Source organism: Rhinopithecus bieti, unplaced genomic scaffold (genome assembly GCF_001698545.2).
Source record: "Rhinopithecus bieti isolate Rb0 unplaced genomic scaffold, ASM169854v2 scaffold_36840, whole genome shotgun sequence".
NCBI lineage: Eukaryota > Metazoa > Chordata > Mammalia > Primates > Cercopithecidae > Rhinopithecus > Rhinopithecus bieti.
In genome coordinates, this window is record NW_016816502.1 from 643,265 (window position 1) to 661,547 (window position 18,283).

At 35.2% G+C, this 18,283-nt stretch overlaps 1 protein-coding gene across 1 annotated transcript in view; it reads left to right on the plus strand.

The window, feature by feature from the left end:
- Positions 1-8,476, plus strand: part of WDPCP (WD repeat containing planar cell polarity effector) — a 202,988-nt gene extending 194,512 nt beyond the window's left edge. Inside the window, exons 12-13 of the mRNA XM_017854918.1 lie at positions 4,484-4,672; positions 8,349-8,476. Of these exons, the coding sequence (XP_017710407.1) occupies positions 4,484-4,672; positions 8,349-8,476 (317 nt within the window). The remainder of the gene's footprint in view (positions 1-4,483; positions 4,673-8,348) is intronic.
- Positions 8,477-18,283: the final 9,807 nt, after the last annotated feature.

Sequence of the window (18,283 nt, forward strand, 5' to 3'; positions counted from 1 at the left end):
CTAGTTGCTCCAAGTTCTAACACTTGAAATTAATGGTCATTTTAATTTTACCCATTCTAGTAAGTGTGTCATGGTATTAATTTGCATTTCTGTGGTGACTGTTGGAATTGAGCATCTTTTCATGTGCTTATTTGTTGTATATCTTGTCTGATGAAGTGTCTTCAAATCTTTTGCCCAAATTTAATTGAATTTTTTGTTTACTTATTCTTGAGTTGTAAGAGGTTTTTAATGTATATTTTATGAATACAAGGCCTTTGTAAGATACTTGTATTGTGAATATCTTCTTTCAGCCTGTAGTTTACCCTTTCATTATTTTACCATTGTGTATAAAGTAGCAGAAGTTTTTAATTTTAATGAAATTCAATTCATAATGTTCTTTGTTTTATGGCTTTTGCTTTTCATGTCCTAAGAAAACTGTTTAATGTAGGGTCACAAGGATTTTCTTCTAGAAGTTTTGTGGGTTTAGCTCTTACATTTAGGTTTATGGTCTATTTCATGTTAATTTTTTGCATATGGTATGAGGTATGGGTTGAGATTAATTTTTAATATGAATATTTATTGTTCCAGCACCAATTGTCAGAAAGAGTATTCTTTCTCCCACTGAATTACTTTGACCTATCAATAACTGTATTGTCTTTTAGTGAATTAAATGTCTGTACTTAAGCAAGTACCATTCTGACTTAATTCCTGTGGCTTTACAGTAAGTGGTTTTACAGTAAGTCTTGAAATCAGGTACTGTTAGTCCTTCAACTTAATTCTTCTTTTTCCTATTATTTTGACTATTCTAGATCCCTTCCATTTCTATATAGTTTTGAAACTGGCTTGTTTCTCCTGATGGGATTTTGACTGAGATTGTGTTGGATCTATAGATCATTTTAGGGAGGAATGATTCTTAACAACATTGAGTATCCTAATCCATAAAAGTAGTACCTCTCTCCAGTTATTTAGGTTTTCATTAGTTTTCTCTGCATAGTTTTATAATTTTAAGTGTAAAGGTCTTGTACATGCTTTGTTATATTTATCCCTAAGTATTTCATGTTTTGGATTATATTGTAAATATTTTAATTACAATTTTATTGTTCATTGGGATTATGTAGAAATAAAATTTTAAAATATTGACCATATATCCTGCAATCCTGTTAAACTCATTCTTAGCTGAAGTGACTTGGAATCCTTAGGATTTTCTACATAGATGATCATGACAACTGGATTTAGAAGTTTTACATCATCTTATCTAAACTGTGTGCTTTTTATTTTATTCTCTTCACTTCTTACAGCTAGGACATCTGGTACAATATTAAATAGACATGGTAAGAGAGGACATCCTTGCTTTGTTTCCAATCTTTGTTGGAAAACGTTCAGTCTTTCACTATAAGTATGATGGTATTACGTTGAGGAAGTCCCTTTCCATTCCCAGTCTGCTGATATATATTATCTTGAGTGGATGTTGAATTTTTTTCAAGTGCTTTTTCTGCAGCAATTGAAATGATTATAGGTTTTTTTCTCTTTCTTCTCATCATAAGGTAAATTATATTGATTGGCTTTCACATGTTTAAGCAACCTTGCATTTGTGGGAGTAATCTTGCTTGTTCATGATATATTATCTTTTTAATATATTGCTGGATTTGCTAATATTATGTTAAGGGTTTTTGTGTTTGTTTATGGGAAATATTGGTCTATAGTTTTCTTTTTATTGTAATATCTTCATTTTTGGTGTCAGTGTAATTCTAACCACATGAAATGAGTTGGGAAGTATTCTCTCTTATAATTTGAGTTGTATTGAATTTATTTTTTTTTTTCTTTTTTTAATTTTTTTTTTTTTTTTTTTTTTTTACCGTATTACTATTTTTTTAGAGACACAGTCTTGCTATCTTGCCCAGGTTGGACTTAAAACTCTTGGGCTCAAGCAGTCCTTCCGCCTTCGCCTCCTGTGGGGCTGGAACAATAGGTGTGCGCCACTGTTCCTGGCTTTATTATTTCTTCCATTAATGTTTGAGAGAATTCACCAGTGAAGACATCTTAATATGCAGGTCGTGTTTAATTATGTGTGTGCATTGGTGCACGTGTGTGTGTGTGTGTGTGTGTGTGTGTATGTGTAAAGGTTTTTTTTAACAGTGACTTCAAATTTAAGTAATATAGAGCCATTCAAGTTTATTCCTTCTTGAGTGAACTTTGATAGTTTGGGTCTTTCAAGGAATCCATTTCATTTGGGTTATATTTATTCATATAAAAATAATTATTCACTGATTTTAAATGTCAGTAGTTCTGTAGTGATCATTCTTATTTTGGTAATTGTATCATCTCTCTTTTCTTCTCAGCTGAGACAGAAGTTTGTCAATTTTACTGATTTTTTGAAAGAACAAGCTATTGAATTCATTGATTTTTCTGTATTTGTTATTTCCTATTGTCTTTATTATTTCCTTCTGTTTACTTTGGGTCTTACTTTAATTCAATTAAAAATATTTTCTCATATACTTTGTGACATCTTTTCTTTGACCCATAGGTTATTTAGAAGGATGTTGCTTAACTTCTAAATATTTGGAGATTTTCCAGATAATTTTTCTTACTGATATTTAATTCTGTTGTGGTCAGAGAAAATGCTCTTATGATTTTAAAACTATTTAGCTTCATTATATTACCCAGAATATGCTCTATCTTGTTCAATGTTCTGTGTGCACTTAAAAAGAATGTATTTTACTGTGGTTGGGTGCAGTATTTTATAAATGTCAGTTAGGTCAAATTCATTGATAGTGTTTTTCAAGTATTTCCTATACTTATGAATTTTTTGCTTACATGTTCTCTTGATTAGTAAAAGTGCTGAAATCTCCAATTATAATTTGATCGATCGATCGATTGATTGATTAATTGAGACAGAGTCTCACTCTGTCACCCAGGCTGGAGTGCAGTAGTGTGATCTCGGTTCAACGCAACCTCCACCTACCAGATGCAAGCGGTTCTCCTGCTGCAGCCTCCTGAGTAGCTGTGATTACTGGCCCTTGCCACCACACCTGGCTAATTTTTGTGTTTTTTGTAAAGACTGTTTTGCCATGTTTGCCATGCCTGTCTTGAACTCCTGACCTCAAGTGATCCGCCTGCCTTGGCCTCCCAAAGTGCTCAGATTACTGGCATGAGCCACCACCCCTAGGCACCAATTATGATTTTAGATCTGAGTTTTTCTCCTTTTAGTTCTGTCCATTTTTGCTTTATTATTTCACAGCTTTGTTATTAGGTGAATTTAAGGATTGTTATCTTTCTTCATGAATTTTGGATCATTTTTGTAAAGGTGTAGAATTCTAGATTAATTTACTTTTTACCTCTCAGTACTTTTAAAATGTCTTGTTATTGTTTTCTGGATTACATAATTTTAGATGCAAAGTCTGTAATCATTCATATCTTTGCTTTTTTGTATATCCAGTGTATTTGTTTTTCCTGTGGTTGCCTTTTGAGGTTTTCTCTTTATCACTTTTCAATGATTTTATTATGATTATATGTTAGCTTTTCTTCTCAATAGATGAGTTCTTTCTCTTGTTACTAGTAGAAGTATTAATAGGGTATAGGTGGAGTTAACAGACTTCAGATATTTTTGGTTTCCTGCAAAGTTCCTATGGATTAATATCTACTGCTAAGGAATCACCCTGATTTATGAGAACTTCCAATGCTGACTGCAGGCTCATGAAGGCTTTTGGACAGTCACATTCTTTGATTTTACCAACACAAAAGGAATAGTAAAGTTTTACTGCTTAGTATAGTCAGGGCAATTCCCTAGATTCCCTATCAAGTTGAGTCCTGTTAATAGCACAAGTTTTCATTTTGATGTGATTTGAAGTTAGTATGAAGAATTTTAGCATCTTTCTCATGAACTAATACATTTTTTAAAATCCTGAAGCCTATAACTACTCTAGTTAAATGATGATGATAGTAATAAAAAGAATTACAGTAATATTTTATAATACTTTGTGGCTTAGAAAGTAATTTCACATGTTTTTTCATTTTCTTTCATGATTATTTGTACTGAGAGGAAGTTTTTTAGACTTTAATCAGTAAACATTGAAGAAAAAAAGATTTGGTAACCTACCATTTTGAAAAGATTAAAAAAGTTACATAAAACAAACAAGCAAAAAATCTTGTTTAACAGCTCTAGTACTTATTGTCATTTAATACACAGAAATTATTAATTTCAAATGAGGTCAGCCATATTTAAAAGACAATAAAACCACAACAGAATACCACCCCCCAGTCTTTGTTTTATGCTCTTGGTCCTAAGAGTAAAAGTGAATTTTCTTTCATTTTAAAAGGATCAACAGATGTGTTTTTGTTGTACCAGTGTGTCTTACAGCAAATATTAGTTGAGAAGGAGATCAGTCCCACATTTCTAGTACTTATGCAAGCAATATAGGTTTTTTTCTTTATGGAAAAGTTAACTCTTTTTGTTATTCTACTTTTATTTTAAAAGATTCACCTGCTTTTCCACGTTTTGTGATAGGTGTCTTCACTCAAGGACAGCTGGGCCTGGTAGACATCATCTTCCAGTACATTCACTGTGATGAGATCTGTGAGGCAATAAACATCCTGAGCAGCATGAACTGGGACACTCTAGGCCATCAGTGCTTTATCAGCATGAGCGCCATTGTAAACCATCTTCTTAGACAGAAGCTCACTCCAGAGAGAGAAGGTCAGACTTGAAATATTTTTCATAGATGGGTTTTGTATATACATGAAATATATTTTATTGAGTTATTTTTTGAGGTTGATTTTGAGTCATGGCATTGGACAATAAATGATAAAAATGTTAGTGCTCTATTAAAACTGAAAGGATCAGATATCAAATAATTGCTCCCATGTGGTACTTACTGTATAGTATTTGTCAACATAAAGAACAACTTTTCTGTATATGCTTATGTTGGAACTTATACTGCAGTAATTGTACAATTCAGTCTAAGCTCACAGATGGAACGTGCTCAGATTTCAAACTTTGATCAAAAATTTCATGTACTCCGTGGGGTCTGCTAAACAAAGAGCACCAAACAAAGGTCTTTATTCCTCCCTCACATTAGACATCAATATTTTTTTCTCACACCCAAGTCCTCTGTCCAGACAATAGTCCTTAACACTTACTTTTTTGTATATCTGAATTGTAGCCCAGGCTGCTGCTTCTTGTTTTCCTTCTGACTTATAGTTGTGACACTCTTCTCTCTTCTGCCTGCTTGAATTTCCTTACCTTTGCCCAATAAGTAATTTTGTCGATCGGGATCTAAGATGTTTAATTTTAAAAGAGAAGTTAAAAAAGCTAAGGTCATGGGTTGGGCAGTGGGGAATGCTGTGACACATACAATAATGAAATAAATCTTTATATTTGCCAATTATCCAGTATTATTTTTCTTGTAAGTTATTTACTTAATGTACAATGCACCTAAACATTCTAACATTTGCATCTTTCATATCTTTGTAGTAAGCACTGACATTAATGGCAGAAAATCACAGCCAATGAGAAACTGTCCCTAGGTAATTTACAAGATAGGAGGAACAGGAAATATGTCAAAAGGTCTTTACTTGGAGAGCTTTTCTTTTCTATTTCTTTGCATTTTATAGATTTTCTTATCCCACCTTATTACATTGCCAAAATAAACAAGTTGTTTGGAAAGAATTTTGTAGGTAACCTTCATTTTATTAATTTTAGAGAAGAATAATTAGTAAGCACATGCTCTTCCAGGAAATCTATATCATGGGTCTTGGCCCAAGTCACACATGGCCCACAATAAATATTTATTTAATATTAATTGAATGTTCTTTTTGGAGGTAGTCAAAATTTATCTAGGGAAATTCCAATATTTTTCTTTATATATTTAGAGACATAGTATCACTCTGTTGCTTAGGCTGGCATGCAGTGGCATGATCTCGTCTCACTGCAATGCCTGCCTCCTGGGTTCAAGCAATTCTCCTGCCTTAGCCTCCTGAGTAGCTGGGATTACAGATGTGCACCACCATGCCTGGCTAATTTTTCTGTTTTTAGTAGAGGGGTTTCACTATGTTGCCCAGGTTGGCCTCAAGTGATCTTCCTGCCTCAGCCTCCCAAAGTGCTGGGATTACAGGCATGAGCCCGTACTGCGCCTGGCCAAGAAATTCCAGTATTTTTACAATGAGAAAATGCCTAGTGTATGGCCCACTACTTAGGTACTCAGTGAGTTTAGCTAAAAATAAAAAGAAGAGTATAACTCCATAATTTTAGGGTACAAGGTACTCTATAATATTGCTGTCTGCAGAGTTACTTTTTTTTTTTTTTTTTTTTGAGACGGAGTCTGGCTCTGTCGCCCAGGCTGGAGCGCAGTGGCCGGATCTCAGCTCACTGCAAACTCCGCCTCCCAGGTTCACGCCATTCTCCTGCCTCAGGCTCCCGAGTAGCTGGGATTACAGGTGGCCGCCACCTCGCCCGGCTAGTTTTTTGTATTTTTTAGTAGAGACGGGGTTTCACCGTGTTAGCCAGCATGGTCTCGATCTCCTGACCTCGTGATCCACCCGTCTCGGCCTCCCAAAGTGCTGGGATTACAGGCTTGAGCCACCACGCCCGGCCTGCAGAGTTATCTTAACTAATTATTTCTTAGTATTGATATACTGTAATGACTGAGTGTATACTTAAAAAAAAAGAAAGAAAAAGTTTTAAAAAGCAAGGTCCCTAAAGAATGCTTATGTTATACACAATCTATATAAGAGATCATAAATTTACAGTTAAAGAAGAAATATGGAAAAGATAAAATATTGACTCTCAGCACACTGAAAAATTGCTAGCACCTTAGTGAATTTGTCTTGTAAGATTACTGTGTTATAGGAAAGATTATTAGGGAATATACAAATGGGCATTATCAGATTCTTGATATTTTCAAGGAACCATATTGGGGAGATAGGGAAATAAAAAGCTTGTATGATACTAGGCTATTAAAATAAAATTTTTGCATGATGCTGGGTTATCAGAATATGTACATTTTAAGTAGGTATGTGCATTTTCCCCCAAGTAACTGTAAAACATATTTCTAAAACATTCAGAATTTTTTTTCTCTCATGAGACTTATTCTATCTCAATCTAACAAATTTGACATGGTAATTTGTTTCCTTTTATTAGCGGAACCCAGTGAGCTCTTTTATTTGTAGCCGTATTGTAGTTATCTTTGAGATCTTCATTTCTGCCTTAAACATCAAGCTGGGCTAGCTAATGAATCTATAACTGTGCTGGGAGTTATGAGTATTCCATGTAGGTTCGAACATTTCAGATGTACAAAACATGCTGTCAAGAAAACAAGCAATGGGAAGAGAATCTGGCTTGTTTTTACAATAGCATGGCTGTATTCAATTTTAATCTAAATTGACTGCTGCTTTGAAAGAAAATACCCCTAAAGTTCATCTTACTTTACTGTCTAGATTTGAGATTAAAAAAAGAAATTACTAACAGCTTAGCCAAGTCCATAGTAATTATTCTGATGAGGCATTTAATACTTTCAAACCCAAATATGCCTAAAACTAAAGAGTTTTGCTAAATAAGGAATTGTTTATTCAACTCAGTGCTAGTAGCATAAAAATCAGAGGAGTCTTACTGTGAACTGTCGTGTTCTCATACATACTCTCACCATTATGGTAATTACTTAACTTCCAGATATTTCTGGGAAAAAAACCTAGTCCCATGAGCATGTCTTTGTAAAATTGTGAAACAGGCAAAATGTGCCCTTTCCCCCAATATTAGCCCTCTAGTTTATTAAAACCTGCCTCTCCAGTCCTTCTTTCCTCTCCCAGAGGTCTTAGCTTTCACACTTGGATAAAACCAAGACTTTTGCTGTTTAGGGCAGAACTTAGGGAAGATATAGGGACATTCACGGTTGTCTTAAAATTGCAATAGAGACATATTTCTACTCCAATATGGCTGTTTATTTGTATTATTTTAAAAAGCATTTCTGCTATATCGATTCCAATTCCCAATGAAGAAAGGTCAGTTTTCTCCTTTTAGCCAAAGAGAGTAAATGTTTAGCACACTGTGAGTTGATTTTACTGGAAGTACTAGTTCAAACTGTGTTACTGTGACGAGTCACTGTTTTAATTACCCATTTGTGGTGAGAGGTTGGTTCATTATGGATTTCTTCAGTTTTGACAGCTTTTTGTTGCTCCGAGTCATTGTCAGCTTTGCCTCAAGTGAAAGTTTATACACAGGTTTGTTTTTGTACCAGCTGTCATATTTTAATTTCATCTTTCCTGCAAGCTCACGTTTCATCCAAGTTTGCAAAACCTGCCTGACTGCAAACATGAGTATTTTGTTGTAATTGATGGAGTTTCACTTGTTTTAGTGCTGCTATGTTTGAATTCCACAGCACAGCTTGAGGCAAGCCTTGGAACCTTCTATGCTCCAACAAGACCACTTCTGGATACCACTATACTGGAATATAGAGACCAAATCAGCAAATATGCAAGGAGATTCTTCCACCACTTGCTCAGGTGAATGATATGTTTGGATTGATTAGTGTCAGACTAATTACTTATTTCAGGAGACACCCTCTTTAATTAAAATACTCCATAGTAAGGCTACATGTTTCCTAACAGTCCATCTCTTCAAAGAAATATACATCTTCTTTTGATCTTATTTAATTTGTTATTGTTTTCATTTTAAGGAAATATTTGAATATTATTTGGGGGTTTTATATCATCAGTACTTTTTAATATACCTTCCCCTTTAATATGAAAGAACAAATATCACCTATGTAAAGTCAATGTAGAAATATTAACTGGAATTGTGCTACTAGCACTAAGTAAATATTTTCTTTTTAATTGAAGCTAATGATATGAATGTTCTGTAAAGCTCTGAGACCGTCATTGGTTTGTTTTTCTTTCAGAATTACTGTAGAAAAACTTGTCCGTTGTCTGCTCATAATGTGGCAAGTTTCTAGCTTCACTGTACCCCATTTTCTCTGCTTCAAATGGGTATAACAAATTTTGTTAACCTTAGAAAATAATGTGAAAAATAATGTCAAGAAATTTCTCTAAGTATTACAGAAGTTGAAGGAAAAATAGTGTATATATATATATATATACATATATATATATATGAAGTTCAGAAATCAGGATTAATGGATGGAAAGAAGGAAGATGAATGCGTGGATAATTTAGGGATACATACATAAATGTGGCAATATTGTAAGTAAAAGCAAGCAAGCAATTAGCACACAATTTAAAGCAGTCTGGAGTGAAGGAAAAGAAATATGATAAAATAAGCATATAATAGTCTCCAAGGTATTAGTTAATGTTGTATTTCTTAAGATGAGTGGTAAATATCAGGGTATATTAAAAATTATTTTTTAACTATGTGTATATATACACATACATATAGGTATGTCTGTGTATTTTTGCATGTATGTATACATATATGTATAGTATACTTTTGTATATGATATGTTGTATAATGGAAAGTAACAGAGTTTTCAACTTTGTACCAAAAAGGAGGATTACATCATGGAGTTGATTTTAGACTTTTAATTTTACTAAAATATAATCTGTTATAGTGTTTTCACTCTTTCAAGGGCTTTGATATATATTCTCTTATTTTGTTCTCAGAAACCCCTGTTAAAGCAGTAGTATCATTTGACAAATGAGTAAACTGAGGCATAGATAAGTGGCTTGCTTAGATCGAATAACAAGTTTTTGGTGGTGCCAGATCTTTGAACTGATTTTGATTCCCTGTTCCTTACTCTTCCCTTAAAACCATTTATCTATTATTGGTTGTGTATTTTTCAGATCCTAGCTTATAAAATAACTGGAAATTTTTATTCACCTAAGAGTAGACTGATAACTATTTTGACTGCCCAAAAGAAGGGGATACTTCAGATTGGTCAAGATTTGAGAAGTTGTATTGTTGTGTAGATATTCATGTTCTATAATTAGATTTTTATATATAAAGCGGCATTTTGAAGTCTACCAAGCAGTGAAGCGTCTGGAAAATAGCAGTTTTAGAAACTGAGAATTGCAAGGGTTATGATATGTAATTGAATCTTGCCTTTTCATCTGAATGACGTTAGCATATTCCAAGACTCTTCATATAAATGAGGCTGTCTTCTATGAATGAACATATGGTGAAAGTGCTGGGGTTAACGTCACATTTATTTGGAGCTTTGTTCTTTGCTCTCATTGCTAATATTTGTTTCTCTGTGTCTGGGGAAAATTAATTAATTATCTTCCTGCCTAAAGAGCCCACAAAGATGAAAGTGAATAAAACAGAAGTTTTGGAAGCATATTCTTTTTTTTTTTTTTTGAGACGGAGTCTCGCTCTGTTGCCCGGGCTGGAGTGTAGTGGCCGGATCTCAGCTCACTGCAAGCTCCGCCTCCCGGGTTCATGCCATTCTCCTGCCTCAGCCTCCCGAGTAGCTGGGACTACAGGCGCCCGCCACCTCGCCCGGCTAGCTTTTTTTGTATTTTTTAGTAGAGACAGGGTTTCACCGTGTTAGCCAGGATGGTCTCGAACTCCTGACCTCGTGATCCGCCCGTCTTGGCCTCCCAAAGTGCTGGGCTTGAGCCACCGCGCCCGGCCTGGAAGCATATTCTTTGTGTCCTCACTGTCTCTGGCCTCTGAGACTGTATACAGTGATTTAGTTTTTGCATAAGCATCATATTTGTAACCATCCTGCTGGCTCTAGGATGCTCTATACTACTAATGTGCAATTTTTTGTTCATTGGTTTTTCTCAAATGGTTTTCTAATTATTTTTTGGACGTACTTTGATAAGGTCACTATTATTGTTATTATTATTATTCTCTAGCTTTTCTATGTGGTTACATCTGGAACTGGATGTTTTCCCTTGGGGTATACTAGCTTTTTCATGTTTCTTCCTTTGCATACTTTGCTACTATTTCAATTATAATGAGTGTTCTATTAGTTCTTCTTTTGATAGTAGGCTATACAGTATTATGAAAAAAGAAACAAAAGTTTTGAAGAAATTAAATGAGATAGCTTAAGTTGGAACCATTCTTTTGTTTAATGTGCTACCAAGAAGTTCTCATGCTTAGGGGAAGAGAAACAGGCCAAATACCTTTTTGTATTTGTGAAGTGCTAGAATTACATTACTCCCTGTCCTTTGGTTAGTCAATATTTTAGTACTCTGAAAAAAGAAACCTTATTAGATAATGGAATAAGCTCTAAACAAAAGACCATCATAGGGAATTGTAAATTAAAGATGAGGAAAAGTAGCCCCACAGAGATTAGGGGCGTGCCTAAAATTACTCACATGGGACTCAGATTGCCTGTATCTGGATTGGATTATTTTGATAAAGAGTAAAATACTAAATTGGTTTTAATTTAATCCAGCATATGAATGGTAAGGTCATAGTACGAATTTGTGATAATACACAAGTATACCATGTAGATTATTAAAATAAATATTTTATATACAATTTTGTTTTCTCTTGAGAGGAGAGGAATTCTACAGACATTGCTTTACACTTTTGGTCTTTTTTGTCTTTAACAAATATAAAAAACTACCTGAAAGCCTTTTCCAAATTCAAACAAATCTAAACTTGAAAACTCACTTCTCGTCTTTTGTATGCATTCAAAGTGATCAATTTTCATAAAGAAATGCTCCCTAGAAATGTAAATTATGCTCCTAATGTTAAAGATAGGAAGAGAAAACAGTAGAAGCACAGTCTTAATATGGTAGCTAATAAAGTGTTTATTATAATAAATAAATTTTTAAAGAGATGATAGAATCTAATTTCTAAAATCATTAAACTGGAAGACACTTACCTACAGAAGGTAAATGCAACTTTGCCTAAACTAAGTTTAAAAGGTAATTAGTCAGCTGCCTCCATGAAATTGAGTAGTCTTCCACAAGTACTGAACAGGGAAGTGATGGCAAGTGAGAGCTTTTCATCATAAACAAATAGAAACTATAATAGGGACCCCTAAATATTGATGAAATGAAAGGGCAAACATTTCAAATGAATGTGCCACATATGAGGCTTATTACTAACATGGAAATATAATGTATTATAAAAAGTTAATAATTTATTTTAACTTTTCCCCCTTGTTAACTGTGAGACTGTTGTTTTCTGACTCAAATGTTGTTATGTGATTGTGGCACAGAGAGTTGTGCTTTTTGAATGCTTATAAAACTGATAAGCAAAATTTGGGGAATGTGAGATTTATTGCCTAGAAATAAATTTTTTTTGTTTATGAAATATTGGTGGGGAAATGTATTGATGTCAGCATTTACCTTTGTAATGTAACAACAAAAAGTAATATGAATTGATGGATAAATAGAGGGATAGATAGATATGTGATAAGCAATATTATAAAATGACAAAGTCAGAATACACATGGTAGATAATCTTTTAACATTGCTCTGTGTTGGAAATTTTTATAAGACGTTGGGGATAATATATTGGAGTCAATATTTACACTTAGAATTCAGAAAAAAAGGACCATCTTTTGGAAATGGCTTTTAGCTTATGTAAAATATATATGATAGGCAAAACAAAAATCATTTTGTGACTAAAACAGTTCTTAAGCAATTCCGTGTATACATGGCTTTTTCAGTTATACTTTTCACTGATGGAACATATATAGTAAATACAACATCTGTATGAAATCATTTTAAAGAACATGAATACTAAAAAAGTTAACCTAAGAACATTCAAGGCAACAAGATAGAATGATTTTTAGAGAAAAGCTCCTAGTTAGATCATCCAAAAAGTGCTAAATAGTATATTCAAAATATTTACTGAAAGCATAGTTGAGCTGGCAGTAAAGTAAGGGAAATAGGCTGAAATGACAAGGATGCTTGATTCCACAAGAGTAAGCAAACTCAGCGTTCTCCTGGAGGGCATCTTCTGGCTCTCAGTAAGATAGGTGCTTGGTTTACAAAGGTTGGGTACTCAGAGGATAGGAGACATAACTGAGAGCTCATGCAGAATGGGAGGTTGCATCAGACGTCCATACATAAATCTAGAACCCTTGAATGGGACAGCATCCTTCCTGAGAGAACTAGAATGAAGGAAGTCATGAGATGCAAAAGTAATGGTAGTCAAAAAAAAAAAAAAAAAAAAGTCATAAACTTGTGGAAACCTAACAAAATTGATCCTATAAAGCATATACACCAATGTCTAATTCAGGGGTTAAAATTAAAATCTTGGACAAAAACTACATATAAATCAGAAGAGGAGTGAAGAGAGTTAAAGCATTCTAAGGTCCTTATCCTTTTCAAGAGAAAGATAAAGGTATTTATTAATTCTAGATTTTAGTAAGTGAAATACAGAATTTCTAGGGTAATCACTAAAAGGAAAGAAATAGAGTATATAATTTTCAAGCAGGGAGAGGGAAAATGTTGGATAAAGAAAAAAACCCCCAAAGATGGTAAGAATTAGGAGAAAGTGCAGCATGCAGGGGAAGAAACATGGGAAAAAAGATGGAAAATAGAAAACTCACGATGAGATACTAGCAATGAATCAAAAAATCAATAATCATTGTTAATGTAAAACAGACTTTTTTCCTCAGTTTTTTTTTTTGTTTGTTTTTTGTTTTTGTTTTGTTTTGTTTTTTTTTTTAAGACATCTAAAACAGAGAAGGTAGCTGGGTGCTGTGGCTCACACCTGTAATCCCAGCATTTATGGGAGGCCAAAGCAGGAGAATCGCTTGAGCCCAGGAGTTTGAGACCAGCACGAGCAGTGCTGTCTCTACAAAACATTTTTAAAAAAATTAGCCAGGCGCATGGTGGCGCATGCCTGTAGTCCCAGCTACTTGGAAGTCTGAGATGGGAGGATCGCTTGAGTCTGGGTGTTCACATCTGCAGTGAGCCTTGTTCTTGCAACTGCATTGGGTGACAGAGCAAGACCGTATGTCATTTAAATAAACACCAAATACAAACAAACAAAAAAAAACTCCTCAAACAAAGAAAGTTTAAATGTCAGAGAATGTAAAAAAATTTATACCAGATAAATACTCCAAAGAGAACTAATATAGTAGTAATGGGTTTGTTTGTTTGTTTGTTTGTTTGTTTGTTTTGAGATGGCGTTTCACTCTTGTTGTCCAGGCTGGAGTACAATGGAGTGATCATGGACCCCTGCAACCTCCGCCTTCTGGGTTCAAGCAATTCTCCTGCCTCAGCCTCCCAGGTAGCTAGGATTACGGGAATGTGCCACCACGCCCAGCTAATTTTGTAGTTTTAGTAGAGACAGGGTTTCTCCATGTTGGTCAGGCTGGTCTCAAACTCCCAACATCAGGTGATCCACCCGCCTCAGCCTCCCAAAGTGCTGGGATTATAGGCATGAGCTACAGTGCCCAGCCTATAGTGGTAATGTTATACAAGTAGTCTTTAAAGCAAAATCTTTAGTAGAGATTACTAGAGATCAATATTGACAGAAAAATCAATTCACCAGGAAGATATAACAATTCTAAATGTGTGTAACATAGCTTCAGTGTACACAAAAGTCCACTGTCAATAGTTAAAGAATTTTAACTCCTTTCATTTAGTATTTGATAGATTAAGCAAACAAAGTGTCAGGAAATAGGTGATTTGAACAATACTGTATAATTGAAATCTTGACTTAATGGACATGTGTAGAGTCCAACAAGTGAAGACTATACTTTTTTCCCATGAATAAACATTCATATAAGTTGATCATATTCTAGGTCATAAATTTCTTTCTTTCTTTCTTTCTTTTTTTTTTTTTGAGACAGAGTTTCGCTCTTTTTGCCCAGGCTGGAGTGCAAACCTCGGCTCACCGCAACGTCCGCCTCCCGGGTTCAAGCGATTCTCCTGCCTCAGCCTCCCGAGTAGCTGGGATTACAGGCATGCGCCACCACCCCGGCTAATTTTGTATTTTTAGTAGAGATGGGGTTTCTCCATGTTATATTTTTAGTAGAGATGGGGTTTCTCCATGTTGGTCAGGCTGGTCTTGAACTCCCGACCTCAGGTGATCCACCTGCCTCAGCCTCCCAAAGTGCTGGGATTACAGGCGTAAGCCACCGCGCCCGGCAATATATGAAAATTTCAAGGATTAATTTTTATTTACTCCACAATTAACTACTGAGTACCACATGCCAGGCACTTAGCTAAGAATATGGCAAAGGGCAAAACAGACCAAAAAAAAAAAAAAGTTTGTATATTTGCCCCTGCCTAAATCTCAAGTTGAAATGTAATCCCCAGTGTTGGAGGTGGGGCTTGGTAGGAGGTATTTGGATCATGGGGGTGGATTATTTATGGCTTGGTGCTCCCTTTGATAGTGAGTTCACAAGGACAGCACCAAACCATAAGGGATCTACTCTCATGACCCAAATGACCATATTTGGTTGATTAAACATGCATGGCTCTCCCACCTCTTGCTCCCGTTCTTGCCATGTGAGATGCTGGCTCCCTGTTTGCCTTCCGCCATGAGTGAAAGCTTCCTGAGGCCTCACCAGAAGCTGAGCAGATGCTAGCACCATGCTACCTATACAGGCTGCAGAACCATGAGCCAGTTAAATCTCTTTTTTTTTTTTTTTTTTTTTTTTGAGACGGAGTCTCGCTGTGTCGCCCAGGCTGGAGTGCAGTAGCCGGATCACAGCTCACTGCAAGCTCCGCCTCCCGGGTTCACACCATTCTCCTGCCTCAGCTTCCCGAATAGCTGGGACTACAGGCGCCCGCCACCTCGCCCGGCTAATTTTTTGTGTTTTTTTAGTAGAGACGGGGTTTCATCATGTTAGCCAGGATGGTCTCGATCTCCTGACCTCGTGATCCGCCCGTCTCGGCCTCCCAAAGTGCTGGGATTACAGGCTTGAGCCACCGCGCCCGGCCAAATCTCTTGTTCTTTATAAATTTTCCCAGGTTTATAGCAATGCAAGAATGGCCTAATACAATAAGTAAGTGGGTAAAATACATAATATGTCAGGTAATGATATATGCCATGAAAGCGAACGTGCAGGGACAGGGCTAGGAAGTATTGGGTGAGTGGACTGCAGTTTTAAATAAGATTGCCAGATTTCTTAAATTTTACTCCTGAGGTAAATTATCTTGTTCTCCCTCATTCATCTCACCTTAGCCTTAGCCTTGGCCCTGGAAAATACAAATTGTTATGAAAAAGGCTTTTTTGGGGGAGTGGAGGCTTGTTTTACAAAATAAAGAATCATACTATTAAAAAAAAAAAAGATTGCCAGGGAAGGGCTCACTAACAAGTTAAAATATTAGTTAAATCCCAGCAGTTTGGCTGGAGCAGTGAATGAGAAGGAGAGGAATCAGACAATGGGTCAGAGAGCAACAAGTGGCCAGGTCATAAAGGACTTTGTAGATTATTGTAAGGAATTGAGAGTATTCTCTTGAATAATAGGGAATCTCAATAGATGATTTGAAACTATCTATTGAATGGATAACTCAGATCCTGTGTTGAGAATTGTCCTTAGAAGGTCAAGGAGAAGGAGACCCATTGGGAGGCTACTGCAGTAATTGAGTAAGCAATAGTGGCCAATTACAGATTGGTAGCAAAGGGAATGAAGATAGAGTGGTGGATTTTGAACATATTAAAGGTTTTGACAACAGGATTTTCTAACAGATTGGATAAAGAATATAATAGAGAAGTGAAGCATGACTTCAAGTGTTTTGACCTGAGAATTGTTTTTGACAAGATTGATAAGGCTCCAGAAAGAACAGGTATGTGGGGAAAGAGTAGTAGTTTGGTTTTGGAAATGTTGAGTTTGAGTGAGAAATTCAGAAGTGAGTTCTCAGACAGGGCTATGAAGGGAAATATATATATTTAAAATGTTTTTCTTGGAAAAGAAGAAAGACTCAAAATTAATGAGCCATGAAATTTTTAAAACTTGCAAAAAATACCAGTAAAATAAATCTGAAGAAAGAAGGAAGGAAATAAAGATATGTTTAGAAATAAAGTAACAAAAACCAAAATTATAAAATAGGATTAATAAAGCTAAAAATTTCTTCTTTGACTCAATATTAGTCAAACAGAAAAAAAAGTAAAGGGAATACCATGAACAATTTATGACAGCAAACTTGAAAAATGGGGAAAACTGAAAATTTCTTAGGTACATAAAACCAAAACTGACCAAAAAAGAAACAGAAGATTTAAATAGTCCTATACACATGAAATAAATTGTTAATTAATGTTTCTCCGATAAAATAAACCACAGTCCCAAGATGTTTTTGGCAAGTGAGGTTCCGTTGCTATATTCACACAACTCTTTTCTATGTTGTTGTTGTTTTTTTTCAGTCCTTTTTATCAAATGCTTTTTTTACATAGTTGTAATCATTGAATAACGTGAAATTTTAACATTTTAAAAAAATCCTAAGAAGTTTGATTCATTATGATGGCATTCCAGGAGACTTTGTACGGTAATTGAGTGAACTGCATCTGCAGACCCACCATACTCTTGATGAAGACAGTTGTTGACCTCAAACTCCAGACTGTCCCCTGCTGATGACCTCATCATGCTTCTTGTCAGCAAGCTTGGCTCTCTTTAGTTTGGTGAGGATTAAAAGACATACAGTGCCTACATTCACTCTATTAAGTAACTGGCCTTTAAGGACATTTGATTACAGCACCAGCAGAAATTAGTATATACTAGAGATGGCTATAGACACTTCTATTACAAAGCTACAGTTGTATTAAAGCTGTGGGATGAGGACAGCCTTTACCAACATGGTCAAAATCAAAACTTTTTTTTTTTTTTTTTTTTTACTGTGTAGTGAAGGGCATACATAGTATGTGCAAACTGCAGCTATTAAGAGAGATATGATGATTTTTGGCTGTTTACATTCATGAATACTTTATAAAATCTAGAATTTTATAGTTAGATATTCTACTCTATTGAAGTCTGAAAAGAAACATGCAGAGAAAATATAATCAAGAATTTATTTGGCAGATTTATAATATCTGCAGAGCTCATAGCTCTAGGAAAGGCCATAACACTTAAAATATGAACATCGGTAAATGTTCAGAATGTGTCACTGGATGTGAAATATATTTGTATTTCCTTTCTGTTTAATACAATGTAGACACAACCTTAATAATCCTCTACACTATTATCACATATTTAAACTTAACTGAACTTGCCGGGTGTATGCCTGTGGTTCCAGCTACTTGGGAGGCTGAGGCAGGAGGATTGCTTGAATCCATTTTATTTTTTAATTAAAAAAATAAAATAGGCTGGGCATGGTGGCTCACGCCTATAATCCCAGCATTTTGAGAGGCCGAGGTGAGTGGATCACCTGAGGTTGGGAGTTCAAGACCAGCCTGGCCAACATGGTGAAACCCTGTCTCTACTAAAAATAGAAAAATTAG